Below are 24,507 nucleotides of genomic sequence, written 5' to 3'. Positions count from 1 at the left end.
TCTCTTTTTGGGAAACTTCGGACCTGTCTGGTACCTTTTGTCCTCTCAAGAGTTATGCATTATGGAATAAAGTGGATTGTGCCAAGGAAAATGGACGATAAAGTGTAGATTCGTGGATTAAGTTAAGGAGAATGAGAATGGTGTGAAAAGTGTAGATTCGTGAATCATGTTAAGGAGAACCGGGTCTTTCTGGTCTTAACTGTGTACATAATCTAGTCAATGTGTGTACATTTCAGCCAGGCCTTTGTTTTGTGATTTTTCATAATATTTTGTACTTTCTTCTCTTGTAAAGCGTGTTAATAATTTTTGTAATATTTTTAACGATTGTGAATTGTGTCGCAATTCAGCGGTATGCTGCGATGACATTTTTAAATTAATAAGCCATTATATAGAAAGTGTAGAATCGTGGATTAAGTTAAGGAGAATGAACGAGAAAGTGTACATTCGTGAATAGAGGTGTCATGGAAAGACAGTCATTTCCAAAATAAACTATTACTTTAGTTCGCAACGAATCTAAACAGTTGAGTGTGCATGTAACTAACCCACAGACATCCGTAACGAATCTACAGTTGAGTGTAGATTCGTAAAAGCAATTGGATTGACGTCACCGATGTAGTTTAACCATGGAGGTAGACGTGTTGCATAATCTATCGCTGGAAGGCCGTGTATCGGAATTGATGGCTACGGCTGTTGCTTGGGCTGTTGCTAACAATTTCTGTAATACTTTAACGAATGTGACGCGTTGATCCAGCCGTAACCGCTAATTTGGGCACGGTCTCCAAAGTCTAACCATCTCAATGGTCTAACTGAGAGAAGTACTCTAGTTTTTCTCACAATTTACGGCAACGTAAAGTAACCACTTCGTTATTCTTTTATCACCGCAGTCTCTCGACTTTTGTTAAGCAATTTGTTGAGTAATCTGGCTTAGCATAACAAGCGGTTACCATTCAATGTAACCATCCATATAAGCAGATTTAATTCACACTAAGCTTTTTATGGAATTTCTAGTTGCTATACCAACGACTGCATGCATTGAATTCGGATTGCGAGAACAGTGAGCTTCACGGGTAACTTTAATAGAATAGTACATTTAATTATTATGCCAACATTATACAATAATTATTCAATGTTCATGTTTCCCTATGTAAGCCAATTTGCCACTGGTGGAAGCGGAAATAACCGGGAATAAACTTAAAGGCAGTGGACACTATTGGTAAATGGCAAAGACTAGCCTTCACAGTTGGTGTATGTCAACGTATGCATAAAATAACAGACCTGTGCAAATTTGAGCTCAATCGGTCATCAAACTTGCGAGATAATGAAAGAAAAACCACCCTTGTCACAGGAAGCTGTGTGCGTTTAGATGGTTGATTTCGAGACCTCAAGTTCTAAATCTGAGGTCTCAAAATCAAATTCGTGGAAAATTTCTTCTTTCTCGAAAACTATGGCACTTCAGAGGGTGCTGTTTCTCACAATGTTTTATACCACCAACCTCTCCCCATTACTCGTTACCAAGTAAGGTTTTATGGCAATAAATATTTTGAGTAATTACCAATAGTGTCCACTGCTTTTAATGTTTTCACATAGGACAAAAACGTTTTGGGTTTCCACTCTTAAAAAGTTTCCACTCTTAAAAAGTGGAAACGGGATACATAAGTTACCTTATTGGAAACGGGATACCAGAGATCGAAATGTCTCCTTCATGAAACGTGAAATGGACACAATCCAATGGGATGAAATTGTTAATACTGAAGATGTTAATGAATGTTACTCCCGGTTTGTTACAAAATCAAATGAAGTGTTTGATAGATATGTTCCATATAAACGATTCAAATGTAAGAAATCAGTGTGCAATCCCTGGATGACCAAGCCGGTCTGTTGAAATCAATCAGACGAAAACACAAGTTGTATAAATGCTATCTCCGAAACCCAAATGAATCTATCAAAAGAAAGTATGTTAACAACTGTAATTAGAGAAGCGAAAAAGATTTATTTCACTGCTTCCTTTGATAAGGAAAAAGGTAATATTAAACAAACATGGAAAATGATCAATAATGTCTTGAACAAAAGAAGTAAAAAGCCGCCCGGTTCTGATTCATTCCTTGTCAATGGTACGACCGTAGACGACCCAAGACACATTGCTGAGCATTTTAACGATTTCTTTACTAATATTGGTCCTAACCTGGCATCAAAGATTCCGGATTCAAGACTAAACCCCACTGATTTTATCGAAGGTGATTATCCTAATTCTCTTTTTATTACCCCTATAACTAAAAGTGAACTTCTGAAGTGTATTGATGGTTTATCGTCTAACAAAAGTCCTGGCCATGATAAATTAGACAGCTATCTTATTAAAAAGACTGGCACCATTATTGCTGGGCCGTTGCTGAAAATATTTAACCTATCGCTGGAGTCAGGAATTGTGCCACATGATTTTAAGAAGGCTAAGGTTATTCCTTTGTATAAAAATGGTGACCCTACATTAATATGCAACTACCGCCCTATTTCTATATTACCATGTCTCTCCAAATTGCTTGAGCGCTTGGTTGCTAACCGTCTTAATACCTTTATAACTAAGTATAATATTCTGCATAACTCCCAGTATGGTTTCCGTGCTAACTTCTCAACCCAAACGGCACTTATAGACCTTGTTGACAAAATCAGTTCGTCTATTGATAAATGTAACCACACTATAGTATTGTTCTTGGACCTTTCAAAGGCATTCGACACTATTGATCATGTTATCTTACTTTCAAAGCTTGAGAGGTATGGAATTAGGGGAAAGGCCTTGGACTGGTTCAAAAGCTATCTCTCTGATAGGAAACAATTCGTTCAATGGAAAGATTATGACTCTACATCTAAAACTATTAAATGTGGCGTACCTCAAGGCTCAATTCTAGGTCCAATACTCTTTCTCTCATATATAAACGATATCTGTAATTCTTCGAAATTGTTATCCTTTATTCTTTTTGCCGATGACACCAATGTTTTCTTTAGTCATAGTAACTTAAAGGAGGCAGTTTCAGTAATGAACTCAGAACTGCATAAGGTTTCATTGTGGTTTAAATGTAACAAACTATCAATTAATGAAAAGAAAACTTGCTTTATTTTTTTTTTCAAATATATGTAAAGATGACAACATCAATATTTATATATAAACAACTCTAAAATAAATAAGTTAATTCTTTTAGATTTCTAGGTGTTATAATTGACAGCAACCTTACATGGACGTCTCACTGCCAAAAGATTCACACATCAGTTTCCCAAATTTTGGGTGTTCTACGTAAACTTAAACATATTCTGCCTAGAAATGTGCTTTTCTCTATTTATAATACGCTGGCATTGCCCCACTTTCAATACGGGATTCTAGCCTGGGGAAATACTCATGCTTCTTACCTGAACAAGCTATTAATCGTACAGAAGAAATCCTTGAGAGTTATAGCCAATTCTAGCTTTAGAGAGCACACTGCACCCCTTTTCAAGCAATTTAAAACACTCGATATTTTTAAACTGTATAAGTATCATCTTGGGGTCCTTATGTTTAAGTTTGAATTTAACTTGTTACCAGGTAACATAAGACTCCTCTTTACACGAAATATTGACATCCATTCACATAACACTAGCTACTAAAATTCACATTGGAAAGGCTCGGACCACTTTATTTATGAAAACAGTCAGACATCAAGGCCCCCTACTCTGGAATCAGCTCACCCCAATACCTTCATTTAGAACTGTGCACAGCTTAAAAAAATACATGAAAAACCTACTTATAACCAGTATCGTCTAAAATGACAACACCTGTAACTACACGCGTACCATGATTATCCATTCCAAATTATCAAGTTTTTGTAATTTCCTAAATAATGTTCTGTTAATTTTCCTTTTTGTTATCAACTCTCAATATGTATTTATGGCTGCATAGCAAACAAAACAGTTTAACTACAAACAATCATTGTTTTGTGTTATTTTTGCTGTATGCACTATACCTTTCACCGTACCTTAATTTCAATAATCAATATTGTTATTGCTATAAACTAAAACCAATTAATTTATATTATAAAGGGTCCAGGCTCTGTATAAGCCCAGGCTTTTTCCTGGTGTCCTCCTCTTATCACTCGTTGTTCTTATGTCTTGTGTTTCATGATTATTTATTGTGATATTTGGAAATAAAAAACAAACAAACAAACAAACAAACAAAGTACATGTACATGTATAATAGATTCGGCTAAACTTACCGTAAACAGCACTGAGTATAATTAGTTTCAACACTAGTTCACCCGCCATTTTGTTTTTGTTTTTGTTCTGCGTGTGTGTGTGTGTGTGGCGCCCTAGCTACACTCTACGTCACTGGCTTTAGTTACATTCATTATCACTTTTGTGCGTGTTATGAATGGTCTCCTGGTTGCATTCAATACAATAGGCAGTTTAAAACTGCCTTCAATTGTGGCCAAGTCTTCTCAAATCAATAATCATTGACAGTACCTTCACTAAAAGTCTTAGCATCACTGAGCTGTATCGACTCAGCCACTGAAAACCCCAACATCCAATCTGTTCAATCTATGATGCATTTATCAAGCATCGACCCGAAGTTAGGCATTATTTTGAAGAACCAATAGTGGACAACGCAATTTTTCTTTTTCTTTCTAATAGTAGAAAATGCGAATTTACTTTCAAGTAAAACCTTTTTTCCAAAACCTTCGTTTTCTGTTAGTAGAAATTTTGAATTTACCTTTTGCCATTTTTTTGGTTCTTCACATTAGCTACATCGTAGAGGAAGGACTTTCGAGAGGAAGGACCACAAACATGTACGGTAAACGCGTCAATGGAATTCTAGATACCATAAACATGGGTTTTGCCAAGATATAGGCCAAAATATAATTTAAAATGACGGCCATTTTAAAATTCAAAATGGCGGATGAAAACGCCATTAAATAAATTGTACAGGCTTACTTTTTTTGAAATCAGCACCCCAAAATAGACTAGTTGAAAAGTTCCAAAGTAAGCTAATTAAACCAACTTTGGCACGAAAATCCAGCTCGATCCAAATGTCTATGGACCCGTACTTTTAGGGAATGGGACTAGTGATGCAAACTGCTCAGCTTAAAGGTACATGAGATTAATAATGCAAAATTTTAAATATATGATTTGAGGCATTGGTCTGAAGTTTTTACCCTACAATTTTGTATTTAACAATCTACATGTATACTGACAATAAGTAGATATCCTAGACTTTATTATGCGGACGCGTGGGTTGGGTATTCACGCAGCTCCGAGATGCACCATACACATTCCATAGTCACTCTCATTATAACAAGGTCTCAGCATAGACTATGGTCTGAGGGACAGGATTTTGCCTCTATTTATAACATGTACATGTACAACGAAGAAACCCAAAATAGAGATGCGGTTTGGGACTTCTTTACCAGCACAGACGTTCTCACTGTAAGGAGAGTGACTGTATCACGAAGTACCGAATTTCAAAAAGATTCAAAAGATTCCCATCACTTGAAAAAGCTCCCCCTGGTCTTGGTGCCGCTTCAAAAGTGGCCCATCACACTTGAAAGGCGCAGTTGCCCCTGGTGCCCCTACGAAAGTTTCCCCATCACTTGAAAAAGCTTCCCTGGTCATGGTGCCCACTCAAAGGTTTTATACACATACATGTATATCACTTGAACAAGCTCAGTTGACCCCGGTATTGATGCCTCTTTAAAAGTGTCCTCTCACTTAAAACTGCTCCTATACATTGTTCCAACAATATGATGTTATGTCCCTCCCAATTGCTACCTTTACGAGTACATGTACATGTACATGTAATAGTAATAATGAAGGAGACGAAACAATAATTGTGGTTCCCGTTTTGTAGTTCCCCCCTCTCTCAATGCCATCCATTCCCTCCTTTTCGAGTGAATACTAATTTACGGAGGCGAAACTGGCAAATGTAAAAACATATTGTAGTCCCCGTTTTATAGTTACTTTCTCAAAATGCCCAGCAGGCCTACCATTTTAGGTACATGTAGCAATATTCAAGTAAAGGTAAAACATAAGTTGTATATACATTGTATAGTAAACCTAGTTCCCCTTTGGATCATGTACAAAAGGAATTCTGAATAACATTTAAGCAAAGAACAACATTAAAAATGTCTAAACAGAATTGAGACACAACATGTAAGTATAAATACAAGTGAACGCAATATTTTCACAATACAAAGAAAAATTTATTTCACACAAACCGATCACTTTATATAAAAGATACATACATAAAAAAACATAACAAGAAAATTGTTGTGAGATCACATCACTAAAAACTGAGCCCTGCACTGTCCTGGTAACGATGCATTAGGTTCACTGCCCATTCAACGAGCGCTACTGGGCATTTCAGCTCATTTTCTCTTGTAAAAACTCACCTACACGTAGGCCACAGTTATTGAAAACATACGTTAAAAACATGCAATATAAAAAAATATTATGTTCAGACAGTTAAAAAGTATTTGTGAAATTGTATTCCAAATTCATATTGCAGATCAACTTTCTCTAAGACCTAATTCACTTCAGAGCTTTCATTAGGTTTCCTGATGTACTCTGGACAAATTCACTGTGCTACATAAGTACATAAGCACCGATTACGGTAGCGGCCATGGCAGCAATGCTCAAGGTGACTGAGGTTGCGCTGTTGCAATCATCGGTAGAGCAGCAATAGGAACATCCTTCAATGCTGAAGAGGGAAACACAGGCCTCGGAGCAAGAGGTTGAGCAACCACGAGCGAGAATAGTTACTGTGCCACTAACCTTTGTTGTAGATTTCTGTGAGAAATAACAAAACAGCTTTATAAAACTTGGTCATTGTTCATTCTGTTATTTAAAACGTGCACACAAGGAATTAACTCACTTTTAGACACACAATAACATTGCCGACAAGAGACGCGCGTGTGCATGTAGATTGAATAGGGTCAACAGTTTGGGAAAGGTCCACCAATGGTAGCTGTTGCAATACAAGTTGTATGCCCATTCATAATGTAATCGAGTAGGCAGAAATTGACGTGGTAACTGTCCAATATATGTACATTGTACATGTATGTATACATTCTGTTAAAGGAACACAACATGGCCCTGGATCGGTCGAGTTTGTAACCGTTTGTTATAAAATGCAAATGATTAGACAGATATTTTAAAATGGAATACAATGATCCACACAGGTATCACTCGAAACTGCGTGGTTTCCTTTTACCTCGTCGACTAACACGGTCGGCCATTTATGGGAGTCAAAATGGTTGACTCCCATAAATGGCTGACCGTGTTAGTTCGCAAAGTAAAAGGAAACCACGGAATTTCGAGGCAAATTTGTGTGGATAAAGTGCGTATGTTTGGAAAGATGTTTTAAAAGTCGAATACAATGATCGGCCATTTATGGGAGTCAAAAATTTGACTCCCATAAATGGCCGACTGTGTCAGTCGACGAGGTAAAAGAAAAAACACGCAATTTTGCGTGATACTTGTGTGGATCATTATATTCTACTTTTAAATTATCTTTCTAACCATATGCATTTTATAACAAACGGTTACAAACGCCTTTCAAAGATCAACTCGACCGATCAAAGGCAACGTGTTCCTTTAAGTAATAACTCTTCTTTGCTTAGCATGTTTGTGTGCCTTTATTTAAATTTTGCTGTCTTTCCATTTTTAATAATGCTCATAATTATGTATCCATTGTAACAGTTTCAATAACAGTTATTACCAGGATAAAGAATTAGGTACAAATAGTTAAGGTTTGGTCTGTATACATGTATACTTACACTGCACATATCATATCCAGACGCACATGTGACTGAGCTGTTAGAAGCAGTGGCATCGAATTCATCCAGGCAAGACTCGTCTGAGACACCGGTAATCCAACCACACGTGTTACACGTCAGGGCACTCATACCAGCTATAAAATAAAATAAAAATCAGTTAAACTTCGTAATAAAACAAAAAACACACTATTTGCAACTAACTTCAGTGATATACAATTATTTGTTATGCATAAAATAACAAACTGTGACAATTTGAGCTCAATTGGTCGACGAAGTTGCAAGATACGAGTGAAATACAAAACACCCTTGTCACACGAAGTTTCGACATTCCGAATGCTTGATTTCGGTATCTGAAAATCAAATTCTGAGGTCTCGAAACAAAATTCATCAAAATTACTTGTTTCTCGAAAACTACATTTTAATACTTCAGAGGGAGCAGTTTCTCATAATGTTTAATACTACCAACAGCTCCCCGTTACTTGTTACCAAGTAAGTTTTCATGCTTAAAATTATTTTGTAGTAATAACCATCAATGTCCACTGCCTTTAAACTATTATTGGATAAGGCCAAATTATAAAAAATACATGCCTTTTTGAAAGAAGGGCTCCGTTATTCATATTGGCCGCCCGAAGAAATTGTTCGACCTATATCCTTAAAATTTTGCCTACTTTTATTTGTAATAACTAAAAGGGGGGAAAAGAGGCAGACGGGACGCTAAACATTTGTTTTTGTCTCCACTAAAAAAAAAACTTGCAGATCGAACAGTTGAGATTGTGTTTTGATTCACCGGGACCGGGATCATCGCCACTAAAATATCACCAGCGGTAAGTGTTCTCAATGTCCATTTAAACAAAATACAAATTCTTATTTGAATCAATTGTCAAATCCTCCATTTACAGTTGGTACTTACCGATAAGGCTCATCAGAACGACAATTGTTGCAAGGGTATTCATGATGAGTGTTTCTTTGTGGTGTTTATGCCTCCGTAAAGTACAAGATTCTGCAAGATGAAAACAAATTTAATGATCACTTTTCCAGCCCAATCGTCATGATGACTAAAAAATGCAAGCGCCCTCCCCTAAACTAAGATTAGATAATTGAGGCATGGAGGTAGAATGATTGAGGTGAGGTTTGCTGGTGCACCAAAACGGACGAAGTGTCCAGGTAAGAACATGTTAAGTTTCAATGCTATTTGAAAATCCCCAAATCGTCAAAATGGCTTGGTCCCAACAAAAATAGTAATAATCGGTTGATTTGCTTTTATTTCATAATCATCCGATCACAAAGCACAATATTCATAAACGATGCAGAAATCCCGAATTCGTACGAAGATAGGAAGTGACTCGTGAGAAAGTACGAAGTGTCTTGTAAGAAGGTACGAAGTATCTTGTAAGAAGATACGAAGTGTCCCGGGTACGAAGTGTCCTGACACCGTACAAATGAGAGCGCATTCTGTTTAAATGTCTTGAATAACATTGTGAACAAATAAAAGTGAATACACTTAAAAACAAAATCATCCACGAAATGAATTCATAGAACACATAAACTGACTTTATAAATAACACAATATTGGTTAATGTTTGCACAGTAGCTATTACCTGCTTGAGTCCAGTGGATGTTGTGTTTGATTTGAAAGTAGTTGCCCGCTAACACCCAACGCAAAGCCGCACACTCGTCCAAATACCGCCCAAATACCGCCCAAATATCCTACAAACGGGGCGTGAGTGTCCGTTTGGCACCCGGTTGCTAAGATACATAGCCCAATTGAATTGACCAATTAGTAAGTAAGCGCCTAACAACAACGGGTTTGTGTTGATGGTAACTAACGATGGACACAAAAGGTGCTAAGGTTACCAGCAAGCTTTTTGTCTATTAATGGAAATGTTTACGTCATATCTGAAGAAAGCAAGGCATTGATATGCAAACAAGGTATTTTGTACGGACACAATGCATGCCACCATGTGGTTAAGAGAACTTTCCCTGCTGTACATGTACATGTAGTAGCAACGTGTAATTTACTGTCTAGTAGTAGCAACGTGTAATTTACTGTCTAGTAGTAGCAACGTGTAGTTTACTGTCTAGTAGTAGCAACGTGTAGTTTACTGTCTATGACAACGTGTTTCCTATGGACTCGTCTTATAGAATTCAAAATGCATTACGCCAACCATGGGTCAATATTCCTCCATGCGCCAACGTAAGACTTGCAATGAGGCTCTCATCGACAGTTGAAATTGCAAATCAATATTTATTCACTTATAATGTCGTTTATATAACTTATTTACACATTATCACAAAATACCTTCCTTTATTCTTCGCTTCGGAATGCTTATATTTGATAAGACATATTGTGCCTGCTATACGCAAGCAAATATAAATCAAGGGACATTACATAGTCTTAAATAGATGTTAAATTTGCATCGGGATAAAGAATATTAATTTTTGGTTTTTACCCATATACACCGATGTGTGTAGCACTGTATACTCAGTACTTTCCCCGAGTCCTGTGAAAAAAATCACAGGCATTTTAATCGGGTGGGATTCGAACCCACGACCCTTGCAATTCTAGAGCAATGTCATACCAACTAGACCACCGAGATTGCCCGGTAGCTAGAGGCAGTTCGAATCCTACGTTTAGCAGCGGGTACTGCAAACGATGCTCTAGAATTGCAAGGGTCGTGGGCTCGAATCCCACCCGAGTAAAATGCCTGTGATTTCGGGGAAAGTACTGAGTATACAGTGCTACACACATCGGTGTATATGGGTAAAAACCGAAATTTAATGTTACATAGTCTGTTAGTATAGGCGTTGTATACCGACAACACGGATTGGCCACATATAGTTGAAGTTGCCAAACAAAATGTATTTACTTATTATATAACTTATTTACACAATTTACCAAATACCTTCCTGTATTCTTCGCTTCGGAATGCTTATATTTGATCAGACATATTGTGCCTGCTATACGCAAGCAAATATAAATCAAGGGACATTACATAGTATGTTGGTAAAGGCGTTGTATACCGACAACACGGATTGGCCACATATAGTTGAAGTTGCCAAACAAAATGTATTTACTTATTATATAACTTATTTACACAATTTACCAAATACCTTCCTGTATTCTTCGCTTCGGAATGCTTATATTTGATCAGACATATTGTGCCTGCTATACGCAAGCAAATATAAATCAAGGGACATTACATAGTATGTTGGTAAAGGCGTTGTATACCGACAACACGGATTGGCCACATATAGTTGAAGTTGCCAAACAAAATGTATTTACTTATTATATAACTTATTTACACAATTTACCAAATACCTTCCTGTATTCTTCGCTTCGGAATGCTTATATTTGATCAGACATATTGTGCCTGCTATACGCAAGCAAATATAAATCAAGGACATTACATAGTATGTTGGTAAAGGCGTTGTATACCGACAACACGGATTGGCCACATATAGTTGAAGTTGGCAAACAAAATGTATTTACTTACACTGTCGTTTATATAACTTATTTACACAATTTTCCAAATACCCTCCTTTATTCTTCGCTTCGGAATGCTTATTGATCAGACACATTTGTATCTACTTGCCAGGTAGAGTTTGTTCTTAGAGAACTTGCTTTATTCTACTGCCGCGGAGTAGATAATCGGGGGTTCGGGCAAGCAAATATAAATCAAGGGACATTACTTTATCTGTTGGTATAGGCGTTTATGCCGACAGAACGGATTGGCCACATATTTATTTAGGCTGAACACAAGGCTGTTTGAACTGCTTCTGTTATAGCCAGTATATCATAGGAAACGAATGCCCATTGTCCGTATTCGTAGTTATTGGGTAGTTACAAAGTATCAAGAGAATTTGAAACAAATGTCCATCGTCCGTACCAAATGTATCAGTATAAGTGTTGGAAGCGAAGGCCCAAGGTCTGCAGTTGTAGACACAAAATTTATTTATTTATTTATTTATTTTATAAAAAATGTGTTCTTTGCTCTATTTTCTCTTGTAATTTATGATTATTGTCCACTTGCCAGGTAGAGTTTGTTCTTAGAGAACTTGCTTTATTCTACTGCCGCGGAGTAGATAATCGGGGGTTCGGGAGACTTCTCAGTCTGAAAAAGTTAAAAGCTCGGTGGAGGATGGAACCATCCTCCACCGAGATGAAGTCGAGTGGAGTGGAGTAATAGCTTCCCAGTGAGGTTAGCGCGCGGTGTAATGGGTGTTTTCGCTTGAGTGATCACATACGTACGGGTGTGCACGGGCCAGCGTACGATGAATGGAAACGAGGAACAAAAGGATCCTCACCATCCTCCACCGAGGTGAAGTCGAGTGGAGTGGAGTAATAGCTTCCCCGTGAGGTTAGCGCGCGATGTAATGGGTGTTTTTGCTTGAGTGATCACATACGTACGGGTGTGCACGGGACAGCGTACGATGAATGGAAACGAGGAACAAAAGGATCTGAAGCCGTTATTGCTGAGGATACTTTTTTGGAAGGAACGTAAGGTGACCTACCATGTATAAAGTCACCACGAAGTGATGGAAAGTCATGACCACGCAACGAATCAAAATGACAAAAACAAATAAATCTAAAACGAATCGTCTTTCATAAGATAACTTTCCCACGTTTAGGTAATTTAGGATATTTGTTACCGAAGCCATTGAATGTTTGGTGAAATTGAAAAAACCCATCCCACCTAATCTCCGTGTGAACACTGGACCACTTGAGGTTTTTGTTCACGGCTGTCTCTGCTCGCTCGTCATGTTCAATAAATTCCATCCCACCTAAATCTTCGCTTAAGTCCAAATGTGAACACTGGACCCCTTGAGGTTTTTGTTTGCTGTTGTCTCCGCTCGCTCGTTGAACGAATTCCATCCCACCTAAATCTTCGCTTAAGTCCAAATGTGAACACTGGACCCCTTGAGGTTTTTGTTTGCTGTTGCCTCCGCTCGCTCCTTGAACGAATTTCATCCCACCTAATCCCAACTAAGTCCAAGTGTGAACACTGGACCCTTTAGTTGTGTAACACGTCAACACTTGTTTACAGACCTGTCTCCCCCTCGTCAATATCTAGACCCCTTTAGTTGTGTAACACGTCAGAACTTGTTTACAGACCTGTCTCCCCCTCGTCAATATCTAGACCCCTTTAGTTGTGTAACACGTCAGAACTTGTTTACAGACCTGTCTCCCCCTCGTCAATATCTAGACCCCTTTAGTTGTGTAACACGTCAGAACTTGTTTACAGACCTGTCTCCCCCTCGTCAATATCTAGACCCCTTTAGTTGTGTAACACGTCAGAACTTGTTTACAGACCTGTCTCCCCCTCGTCAATATCTAGACCCCTTTAGTTGTGTAACACGTCAACACTTGTTTACAGACCTGTCTCCCCCTCGTCAATATCTAGACCCCTTTAGTTGTGTAACACGTCAGAACTTGTTTACAGACCTGTCTCCCCCTCGTCAATATCTAGACCCCTTTAGTTGTGTAACACGTCAACACTTGTTTACAGACCTGTCTCCCCCTCGTCAATATTTACCTGTCAAGGTATTGTCTGAAGAAAGGCGAAGATGTTAGGTAAGGTTGTGAGGGTATATAAAGTCCAGGATTTGTAAGCAATCATCCACAATTGATGACGAGTATCTTCGCTTCAACTACAATTTGTCTACAAGATGTCTGAACATGACTTCGAGACGTCGCTGTTCCGTTGTCCGAGCCCTACGGCAAGCCAGCTGGTTCAAATTGTTCGTATGGAGGAAGAAGCCCTGGTCGGTACATCCACGGATTCCGATCCTCTGTTTATTCCAGAGACACCCCCTCAACTTCAAGGAAGAACTACAAGTGATGAGGTAAGCGGCAATTTTGTTTTCAGTTTACTGTCTTTCAAACCCCACTTGATAATCAGGGACAATATTTGATTTTAACTTTGTCAAGAGCTTTCATTTTTATCGTTAAACTATAATACTTCGACGAGAAACTGTGGCGTACACTATTGACTTTCAACGTTAGCGTTAACGCTCATAACAAAACTCATCCCACAGAATGAAAGTTTTATTTTCGAGTGTCAAGTGTTTTTATATGTATATATATAGATATATAATGAATAGGGTAGATGGCCTTAGCTTTCGATCCAATCCGGACCTTCTTCAGAGGCATAAGACAAGTACAAACAAATACATATCCATTTATAGAAAAAGAGAGGGGGAAAGGGATTAAGGAAAGGATCCAGAAAGAAGCGGGAAAATAACAGCCAATCAAAGTTCCTATTTCAGAAACAATATTGGGGGCTATGAACCAATAGGAGTGAAGTGGCGAGGACAAAGGATGTTTAGAATGAAAGGAAGGGTTACTGGACCATAAAAGTGGTAAATGTATTGTTCGACAACAATGGAGGGAGACATGAAAGGGTAGGATTAGAGAGCAAGTTGCATCATGATGCAACTAACAATGGTCAATTAATAAGAATAGCAAGATCAAAGGTATGATGATTTTAAAAATAGGTATGAGGGACCTGTGGAAAAAAAAGGGGGGGGTTACTTACATCAGATAGTTACAGTGATGAATTTATAAAAACAACTTTAAACTAGGTTAATTTATATTTTATGTACAGAATATATACAACATATGAGTTCTTAGGCAGAAGTGAAGTGGAGGGTAATGAGAAGTTATTTAACACCAGTGTTTATGTTAAGTCCAAAGGGTTTGACTGTCTTGAGTTGGTGAATCCAGTGTGATTCTCTATTCTTGCGGTGTGTGTCATCACCATTGCAAGCTTCAATCACCAGAAGTTCAACATCAATGACACTATGATTGGGGCTGTTGAAGTGGATAGAGACTGGGTACGGTTTCTTAGTCTTTATGGAAGAGACATGATTCGCAAAGCGAAGACTAAGTTTGGTCTTAGTCTCTCCCACATATTGTAGCCCACATCTCTTACATGATATGACATAGACTACATTAGACGTGCTGCATTCAGAGTCGGTCTTGATGTTGTATGAAGAGCCAGTGGTATGACTCTTCACCTTAAGTGAGGGCTTAATGTGCAGACACGTTTTGCATTTGGAACGGGTACATTTGTGACAGCCCAGTATATCTGTCGGGGGTTGTGTTTGGACTGTACCTGGGGGAAGTTTGGCCCTGACTAGTATGTCACCAAGGTTCTTAGGGCGGCGGAATGCAACCATGGGAACCTCAGTGATTGCTGAGTGTAACCTGCTGGAGGAGTGAAGTATAGGCATGTTATTATTGAGAATTGAGGGAAGTTTGGGTAGTTTGGGGTGGAAGGTGGTGACCAAAGCAACTCTATTGGTAGGAGGTTTTTTAGCTCCCGTGTTAGTCAACAGAGTATGACGAGGTACGTTGAGAGCCCTGTTGATAGCAAGTTGGACCCTACGTTCGCTGTGTCCCCTAGATACAAGGTGTTTCCTTAGCTCTGATGAGCGCCTCTTGTACAGGGTATCTGTGGAACAGATACGCCTGATACGTAAGGCCTGACTGTAAGCAATTGCCTTCTTACAGTGACTAGGGTGACAGCTATTGGAGAGAAGGTACTGGTGGGTGTCGGTGGGTTTACTGTAAACATCTGTGACAAGGCCATTAGGAGACTTGGTTATTGTCACATCTAGAAAGTTCACACTGGTGAGAGATTGTTCGGTAGTGAACTTTATGGTGGGGTGAAATGAGTTGATATGGGCAATAAACTCATCCAAGCTGTCTTGGTCACCACACCAGATGGAGAAAATATCATCAATAAATCTCCACCAAACTAGTGGTCGGTTGGGGGCGGAGGACAGGAGTCTGTCCTCCAACTGAGACATGAATAGGTTAGCATATGAGGGTGCCATTTTGGTACCCATGGCAGTACCCTGTACCTGTAGAAAATGCCTGTCAGAAAATGTGAAATTATTCTTCATTAGAATGTGGCTCATGAGTTCCTTAATATGACTCACTGAGGGGCGGGACTGATTACTAGCATTGAGGGCAGAGACACATGCACTCATGCCTTCATGATGGGGTATGTTAGTATACAGTGATGAAACATCAAAAGTAACCAAAATAGCAGAGTCAGGTATTTGGTGCTTGACCTCATCTAGTTTGTGGAGAAAGTCTTTGGTATCCTTGATGAAGGAAGGAATACGGCAGACTAAGGGTTTGAGGAAGCTATCAACAAACTCAGAAATGCGCTCTGTGGGGCTACCATTCCCAGATACAATAGGTCTCCCCGGGTTATTGGGCTTGTGTATCTTAGGTAGAAGGTAGAACCTTGCTGTACGGGGGTCATGTGGGAGGAGATAGTTAAATGTATCTTTCTCAATATCATTGGCATTATAAATCTTAACCAGGGTGTCACTGATATCTTGGGAGAAAGATTCAGTGGGATCAGAAGCACATTCAATGTAATGATCAGTGTTACTGAGCTGTCTAAGGCCCTCAGCAATGTAGTCATGTGTGTTCATGACTACAACTGCGGACCCCTTGTCAGCCCGTTTAATCACTATGTCTGGTGATTGGCGGAGTTGTGTAAGGGCGTGACGCTCATCTTGGGGGAGGTTGTTGGGAGTAGGGGTACTGGGGGCCTTAAGAACCTCGGAGTTAACCGAATTGATGTATGTCTCTAGAGACACATCTCGGTTCTTAGGGGGTACCCAAGTACTCTTTTCCCTGAAGCGGTTGCGGGGAATAGGTTGGGTCTCCACAGATGACTCGTCATCCATGGAGGGCTCTACATGAAAGTATTCACGTAGGCGTAACCTACGATTGAATTGGGCCATGTCCTGTTGGAAAAGAAGTTGGTTAGGTTCTCTGGGTGTGGGGCAAAACTTAAGACCCCTTGAGAGGAGTTTAACCTGTGGGTCAGTAAGGACCATGTCAGACAGGTTAACTACAGTATTGGTCTCTGGCAACCTAACAGTAGGAGGAGCAATGGTGGCTCTCTTACTGTGGAAACGTCTATGGGTGTGTTTCTTATGGTTAGCCAGGACATTCATACGTTTCTTGTTCTGTTTGTCCATTAGGGTGGACCTTAAGTGTTTGACGTTATATAGATATATATATAATATATATATATTGTGTATGTATCGATATATGTCCATATGTTAACGTCAACCCAAACGGTTCTTTTTAGAACCAACACATTCCACAGTGAGAGAGATTTATTTTCTAGTTGTATATAGTATGTTTGAGTACACGGTGTTTGCACACACACGCAATTAGATTGACAAAATTACCCCGTGCCAAGTCTTTAACCATTATTATTTTATTATCAAGGACCAAACGTATTTTCTTATTGTCAAGAGCTTTCATTTTGGTACAGACTTTATTTTAACGTGAACTCTGTCGTACATTATTGACTTTCATCTGCAAAACTTTTATTAATATTGTTTGAAGCTATGTGTTAACGTCAACCCAAACGGTTCTTTTTAGAACCAACACATCACACAGTGAGAGAGATTTATTTTCTAGTTGTATATAGTATGTTTGAGTACACGGTGTTTGCACACACACGCAATTAGATTGATAAAATTACCCCGTGCCAAGTCTTTAACCATTATTATTTTATTATCAAGGACCAAACGTATTTTCTTATTGTCAAGAGCTTTCATTTTGGTACAGACTTTATTTTAACGTGAACTCTGTCGTACATTATTGACTTTCATCTGCAAAACTTTTATTAATATTGTTTGAAGCTATGTGTTAACGTCAACCCAAACGGTTCTTTTTAGAACCAACACATCACACAGTGAGAGAGATTTATTTTCTAGTTGTATATAGTATGTTTGAGTACACGGTGTTTGCACACACACGCAATTAGATTGATAAAATTACCCCGTGCCAAGTCTTTAACCATTATTATTTTATTATCAAGGACCAAACGTATTTTCTTATTGTCAAGAGCTTTCATTTTGGTACAGACTTTATTTTAACGTGAACTCTGTCGTACATTATTGACTTTCATCTGCAAAACTTTTATTAATATTGTTTGAAGCTATGTGTTAACGTCAACCCAAACGGTTCTTTTTAGAACCAACACATCACACAGTGAGAGAGATTTATTTTCTAGTTGTATATAGTATGTTTGAGTACACAGTGTTGTCATGTATTTTAAAGTTTGTATAGTCAACGACACAATTTCTTTTGTGAAACCATAAACTCATATTATTTCAATTTTTATTTAATTTCAGAATATAAATGTATGGTTAGAAGATAACAAAGACCAAGCGGGTGTTGACTTAACACAAGAATCCATGGTAAGTAACCAAAACTGTACCCGAATTTGTTTATTTATTTATTTAATTTTTTATTCTGAACTATTTTGTGTTTGTTTTTAATTTGTCTCTGAATAAACTAACTGGTTTTCCACTTTAATGTTATTTTTATGCAGCGTACTTCTGACGACGAGGAAACCCCAAACCCCATCCCGGTTACCCCTGCCCCGATGCGTCGGCCCGAGAGACCTGCGGAACAACCCTGTCAAACCACCACCACCAAGAAGAAGGGTTTTTCTTGCGATAAGTGTTGCAAGACATTTACCCGCCGAGACAACCTAAAGCGCCACAAGAGAGTTCATGTAACTGATCGGGCTCAGCAGCCAAAACCCCACTCATCACACCAGTGTCGTCAATGTGGTAAAGCATTCAGTCGACGGGACGCTCTAAAGAGGCATTTGAAAAACCACAAACGAGGGGGACCAAACCCACAAGACCAACCGTCCACATCAACCACACCACCACCCCAACAACCACCTCAACCTCCATCACCACCACCACCACCACCAATGTCTAAAAACGGTCTCCTTAAATGTCCCTTATGCCCAGAGTCTTTTGGTACACTTGACCTGTTTCTCCGTCATATTCAAGAGGTCCACCAAGACTCTGGGGATAACGGCGTAGACGATCCACCACCCTCCCCTCCAAATGACCAGAACGACCCCGCTCCTTCACCCTTGATCAATGACCCTCTGCAAGAAGACCCCCTTGAATTCCCCGATCCTGACGATGACGATGATGACGACGAAATGGGTCAAATCCTGCGCAGACACTGGTCATCGATTAGGACTCACCATTTGGTTGACCGACCAATCCAAGACAATTATAATTTCCGCCTTGTTGGAACCAGACAACTTGAACCGGGTGTGGGCGCTGACGAGGCGCTCCTTATTGCTTTTAATAACCTCCGTTGCAGAGCCAAAGTTAATATTTCATTCGGACTGGTGCTCCGTCACACCGTGACGGGGGAATTGAGATATTTTCATTCATCGTTTAACAACGCCCAGTTTTTTGATGAACCTTTTCCCATCGGGTCAAGGGATGATTTGGATCGGATGTTGGAAGCCTTAAGTAGGAGAGATGTAGAAGAGTTTGGTCGTCGCCAACGGTCGGACACAAAATGGGTTCTTGAATCAATGACTAATATCACCATCTTCGTAAATAAGCTTAAGGGGTTTCCTATTGGGGCGCCAGTAAGAGACCTACCGCCCCATGTGGCGAACAATCACGCGGTAGTGAATTTGGTCAAAAATAGAAGAACCGGACAACGGTTTACAGATGATCTGTGTTTCTTTCGCTGTCTGGCACTCTGGCTAAACAACGACAACCACGACATTTTGGAGCGCGACACCAAGCACCTGTTAGAAACATATCGTCAGGCCACCAATGATCCTGAAGCTACGGCGTTGGCATTAGACGAACTCACCAAAGCTGAAGATGTATTTGGTCTAAACATCCAGGTGTACACTTTAGTTAGGGAGGGGGCCGAGGAAGGTGGAGACGACGAGGTGGAAGTGTTTGCACAATTGGTTCGACGATCCCCATGCCGTCATCAACGAACATTGTACCTTAACCTGCACGGTAAACACTTTTCATTTATCAAGAAGATTGAAATGTACAGTCGATCTTACTCATGCGTGAAATGTGGTTACGTAACACACAGGGAGCATAACGTCCGCCGTCACCAGCGCAAGTGTGTAGCCAATGTTAAACACAGCTTTCCCGGTGGTGGTTATCGAGTTCCCCCAACCATATTCGAAAAATTGGAAGACTTGGGGGTTCACATTGAAGAGGAGAACAGATATTTCCCATACCGAGCCACTTTTGACTTTGAGTCTTATTTTCAACCGGTACCTGAGCATCTTCAAGGTCGAGGAAAGCTGGCATGGGAAAGACGGCACGAGCTTCTGAGTTGTAGCGTAGCCAGTAATGTCCCTGGACTTGAGGAGGCACAGTGCTTCGTCACCGATGGAAACTCTGGCGAACTGGTGAGAAAGATGATCAACCATCTTCACACAATTTCACGAGCCTCCTACGGGTTACTTATGGAGAAGTACGACCACGTCATCCGAGCCCTGGATGAGCAGTTGGAGAACTTCAATCAAGATCGGATGGAGGAGGGCGCTGTTGCCGATGCGGCGAAAGAAGATAAAGAACACCAGTGGAAACATCCTGCTGAGAAGGCCAAGGATGAACTTGACTCTTACCTGAAGGAGCTGCCGGTTCTTGGGTTCAACTCGGGTAAGTATGATGTCAACCTAATGAAAAAGTATCTCTATGCTGAACTTCAAAGGGTTGACCCACTCAAATTTATCGTAAAGAGGACCAGTACTTATATGGCGATTAAAACAGACATGCTCAAGTTTCTCGATATCACTAATTACCTTGCTCCAGGGTATAGCTACTCAAAATTTCTGAGAGCGTACAATGTAGATGAACAAAAAGGATTTTTTCCTTATGAATGGGTAGATGACTTGAACAAGCTAGACTGTAAGGAACTACCACCCCATGATGCTTTCTTTAGTAATCTGAAAGAGACAAACATTTCTGCTGAAGAGTATGAATATTGTCAAAAAGTTTGGAAGAAATTAAACATGTCTACGTTCCGAGACTTCCTGGTGTGGTATAACAACATGGATGTGACTCCCTTTCTCGAAGCAATCGAGAAAATGTTTGCATTCTATAGAGAAAAACACATGGATATGTTTAAATGCGCCATATCGGTACCGGGTCTCTCTTTACGATACCTCTTTCTGACTCTGCCGGGGGAGACTTTCTTCTCCCTTATCGATAAACATAACAAAGACCTATACTACAACATGAAAAAGAACATTGTGGGTGGGCCATCCATCGTGGTAGAAGCTTACCGGGATGCTACCCTAAATCCTTACGCTTACCTCTTCATTGATCTAAAGCCGACAACTTCCGAAGAGCTGAGACTCCGAACAAATATATTTAAGGGTGAATTTCCAATCGTATATGTTCCTAAGGTATAAATAAGAAGTGTTTGGTAATAAGTCAATCATTTGAAGATGACGAAGCGACTGCATAAGCACGCTCCCTACCTCCACGTGCTGGCCAAGGGAACCCACAAACAACGTCATGGTATCATTCAAGGCGCTAACAAGGAATTTATGAAATGTCTGTGTGAGTGCGCCCTCAACGTCCTAAATGGTAATGTACCTTTGAAACCAGCTGATAAGAAGAAACTTAAAAAGTATAAGCATCAACTTAGGTCTCTTACCAATAGAAAATTTAGCTCCCAAAAGAAAAAGAAAACTCTCAGTCAAAAGGGTGGATTTCTTGGAGCTCTACTTACTCCAGTGTTAAGCGCTTTAGGTGGACTTTTGTTTAAGTAATTATGGAGTACGCCAAGAAAATGGTATTGGTCCCGCAGGAGACTCTGACGAAACTTCAGTCAGCGAGGCGTTTAGAACAGACACCTACAACCCGCGTGGTGCATAGTATAGATGCTGAGATGGGGAAACTACTTGAAAGACAAGACCTGAACGACGACCAGAAAATCAAGCTTTACCACCAGACACTTCAACGGTACATGGAGTTGAATAGTCAGAGAATGGCGCCCTTGACGATGACTTTGAAAACGGAGACTGATAACCCGGCTACTCCTTCCAAGCTGAAGCCTGAACTACCTACAAAAACCACCAAAATCAAAGTACCCCTGAGTGAGGATCCAGAGGAAGATGGTTATGGACTACCCAAACTTTTTGCTGAGGCTTCCCATCTCCCCACCACTCCTGTAAGGAGAAGCAAACGTAAAAAGAGCCGCAGACCCAGCCTTCCTAAACAGAAATGGACTCCATATTAAGACACGCACTCTCGATAGACAATCATTTTGAGCGTAGCTACCATCATGGAGTGTTGTCCCCCAAAGTCAGATTGTGGCTTTAGAAACATTTTAAAGAAAGTCCGATGTGTATCTGTCTGCTGTAACAGTTCATTGGTTATCAAAAGTTCCGAATTTACCGATGGAAGTGGAGGAGGCGTACCTAAAGAGAGTGTATTACGACCCCCAACACCCCGCCGGTTTTGGTGGTGTAGAAAATATATACAATGCTGTCAAAAAAGACGGAGTCAAGCTGAACAGAAAAGTGATCAAAGAATGGTTGAGTAAACAACCCACTTACACACTACACAAACCGAGCTATAAACACTTTGAACGGAACAAAGTAACGGTAAATGGAATTGACCAACAATGGCAAGCCGACCTGGTCGATATGTCGTCACTGTCTGAATTCAATAAAGGTGTTAAGTATCTGTTGACGTGCATAGACGTGTTGTCAAAGTACGCTTGGGCAGTCCCTCTCAAGAACAAGTCTGGACTGGCAATCATAGCGGCATTCAAAGAAATACTTACCAGTGGCCGCAAGCCACACCTCCTCCAGACAGACAAGGGTACAGAGTTTATCAATAAAAACTTTCAGAAGTTGTTGAAAGAAGAGAATATTCACTTTTTTACAACTCAAAACGAAACCAAAGCAAGCGTGGTTGAACGATTTAATAGAACCCTTAAGACCAAAATGTGGAAATATTTTACAGCTAACAATACACATATCTACTTGAAAGTCTTACCCAAGTTACTTTCCGCCTACAATCACTCCTATCATCGAAGTATCAAGACAACTCCAGCATCCGTGACCGTTGATAATGCGGATAAAGTATGGCGCACATTATACGGTTCGGATGTAGGACCTACAAGTCGAACTAAATTCAAGTTTAAAGTTGGAGACACGGTCCGTATCAGTATGACAACCAGACCATTCCGCAAGGGATACCTTCCAAACTGGACCACTGAGCTCTTTACCGTCAGCGCTCAAATTCCTCGACATCCTCCCGTGTACAGGTTGAAGGACTATGACAATGAACTCATAGAGGGAACGTTCTATGAACAGGAATTACAAACGGTGATTAAAATGGACGACGTTTATCAGGTGGAGAAAGTTCTAGAAACCAGAAAGCGACGTGGAAAGATGGAGTATCTCGTCAAGTGGTTGGGGTATCCCAACAAGTTCAACAGCTGGGTGACTAGAATACATACCTTATAAAGCCTCTTCCCGTGACGACTGATATTCACACGGTAATTTGAAACTCCATCATGGCGGACTCATTCTACGTCACGCTCCCGAGTAACAGCTCTATGGATACCCATCCAAACAACACATTGACCCACTTTTATGTCAATTTATCCACACCCCTCGTGTTTAAAGGAGACTGGGAAGTGGGACTGGCAGAGTTTAGTTATCCACACCGCTGGTTCAATGTCACCGACACTAAGAATGTATATAGCTGTACGGGTGGCGAGGAACATGGTGGTGTACACGAACACCACATCCCTCCCGGGTATTATCCAAGCCCGGTGGAAATGTTGGAGAATATTAAACCTTCTATTGACCACGATGGACTCGTCGGTATAAAATACAATACATTTAACCAAAAAATTGTGATCAAGACAAAACCCGACGTTATGGTGATCTTGTTTAAACCACTGAATGATCTCTTTGGTTTTGATACGAATGAGTGTATCATTACAGGCGTCCAAAAAGGATCTCGAGTTGTGGATATCGATCAATTTCACTCCATGTTTTTGTACACTAACATTATTGAACATCACATGGTGGGTGATACGAGGGCGCCCCTGTTACGAATTGTAAACGTGGAAGGAGAGCCGGGAGAAACAATCACCAAAGTGTACGACAGTCCACATTATGTACCGTTGAAACAGAAACTTGTAGATATGATCGAAATGGATATAAGGGACGACACGGGGCGACCTATCCCATTCGTCAGTGGTAAGGTGATCGTGAAGCTTCATTTTAGAAAACGGCGCTCGTCATACTTTAACTAATCATCATGAAACGCTTCGTGCCGGACAGCAGACATTACGAACAGTACTACACCCAGCAAGTCGGAAACGGTCTTCCTGTGTTTTCGGGACTGCAAAATCAAAGAGGGTATGGACTGGGTGGGATACTCGGGGGTTTGTTCCGGTCAGCTTTACCTTTACTTAAAAAGGGTGCTTCAACGTTGGGTCGTGAGGCACTCAATACCGGAGTTAGCATTGCAAAAGATGCCCTTGAAGGAAATAATATTAAAACAGCGGCCAAAACGAGATTACACCAAGCCGGACGAAACCTTACCCACAAGGCCGTGAGTAGTTTGGCAGGAAAACAAACGGGAGGCCGCCGCCGGCGAGCTATAAAAAGAAAACCAATCCGCAAACGCTCCACTTCTGTCTCTGGTAAGCGAGCAAAGAGATCGTTGGATATTTTTGATTAGAGCTCTACCGTCATAAATCATCATCCTCATCATCATCATGGCATTGTTACACGGTAATTCCTGCGAATGCACCAAATCTGAGCTGGATTTGTTTGGAATTCCACCCACCCAGACGAGTATCGACAAGGGACAATGGGTCGAATATCACCCCATTTCTACC

General features: G+C 40.2%; 1 protein-coding gene across 1 annotated transcript; it reads right to left on the bottom strand.

The window, feature by feature from the left end:
* Window positions 1–6,242: 6,242 nt before the first annotated feature.
* LOC117299481 (synergistic-like venom protein) lies at window positions 6,243–9,408 on the bottom strand. The gene is made up of 4 exons (XM_033783022.1): window positions 9,389–9,408; window positions 8,701–8,790; window positions 7,791–7,924; window positions 6,243–6,801 (listed from the first exon to the last, which is right to left on the bottom strand). The coding sequence occupies exons 2-4, from the start codon at window positions 8,741–8,743 to the stop codon at window positions 6,598–6,600; spliced, it is 381 nt and encodes a 126-aa protein (XP_033638913.1). The 5' UTR covers window positions 8,744–8,790; window positions 9,389–9,408; the 3' UTR covers window positions 6,243–6,597.
* Window positions 9,409–24,507: the final 15,099 nt, after the last annotated feature.

Source organism: Asterias rubens, chromosome 14, assembly GCF_902459465.1.
Source record: "Asterias rubens chromosome 14, eAstRub1.3, whole genome shotgun sequence".
NCBI classification, from domain to species: domain Eukaryota; kingdom Metazoa; phylum Echinodermata; class Asteroidea; order Forcipulatida; family Asteriidae; genus Asterias; species Asterias rubens.
This window is presented reverse-complemented; position numbering and strand designations above follow the sequence as displayed.

What these genes read in the sequence shown, in the direction of transcription:
- LOC117299481 (XM_033783022.1), bottom strand. Translation starts at nt 8,743, where the DNA reads ATGAATACCCTTGCAACAATTGTCGTTCTGATGAGCCTTATCG. An exon ending in CGTTCTGATGAGCCTTATCG is followed by an intron (nt 7,925 to 8,700) that starts GTAAGTACCAAC and finishes TTTATTTTATAG; the next exon opens with CTGGTATGAGTGCCCTGACG. An exon ending in CTGGATATGATATGTGCAGT is followed by an intron (nt 6,802 to 7,790) that starts GTAAGTATACAT and finishes TATTTCTCACAG; the next exon opens with AAATCTACAACAAAGGTTAG.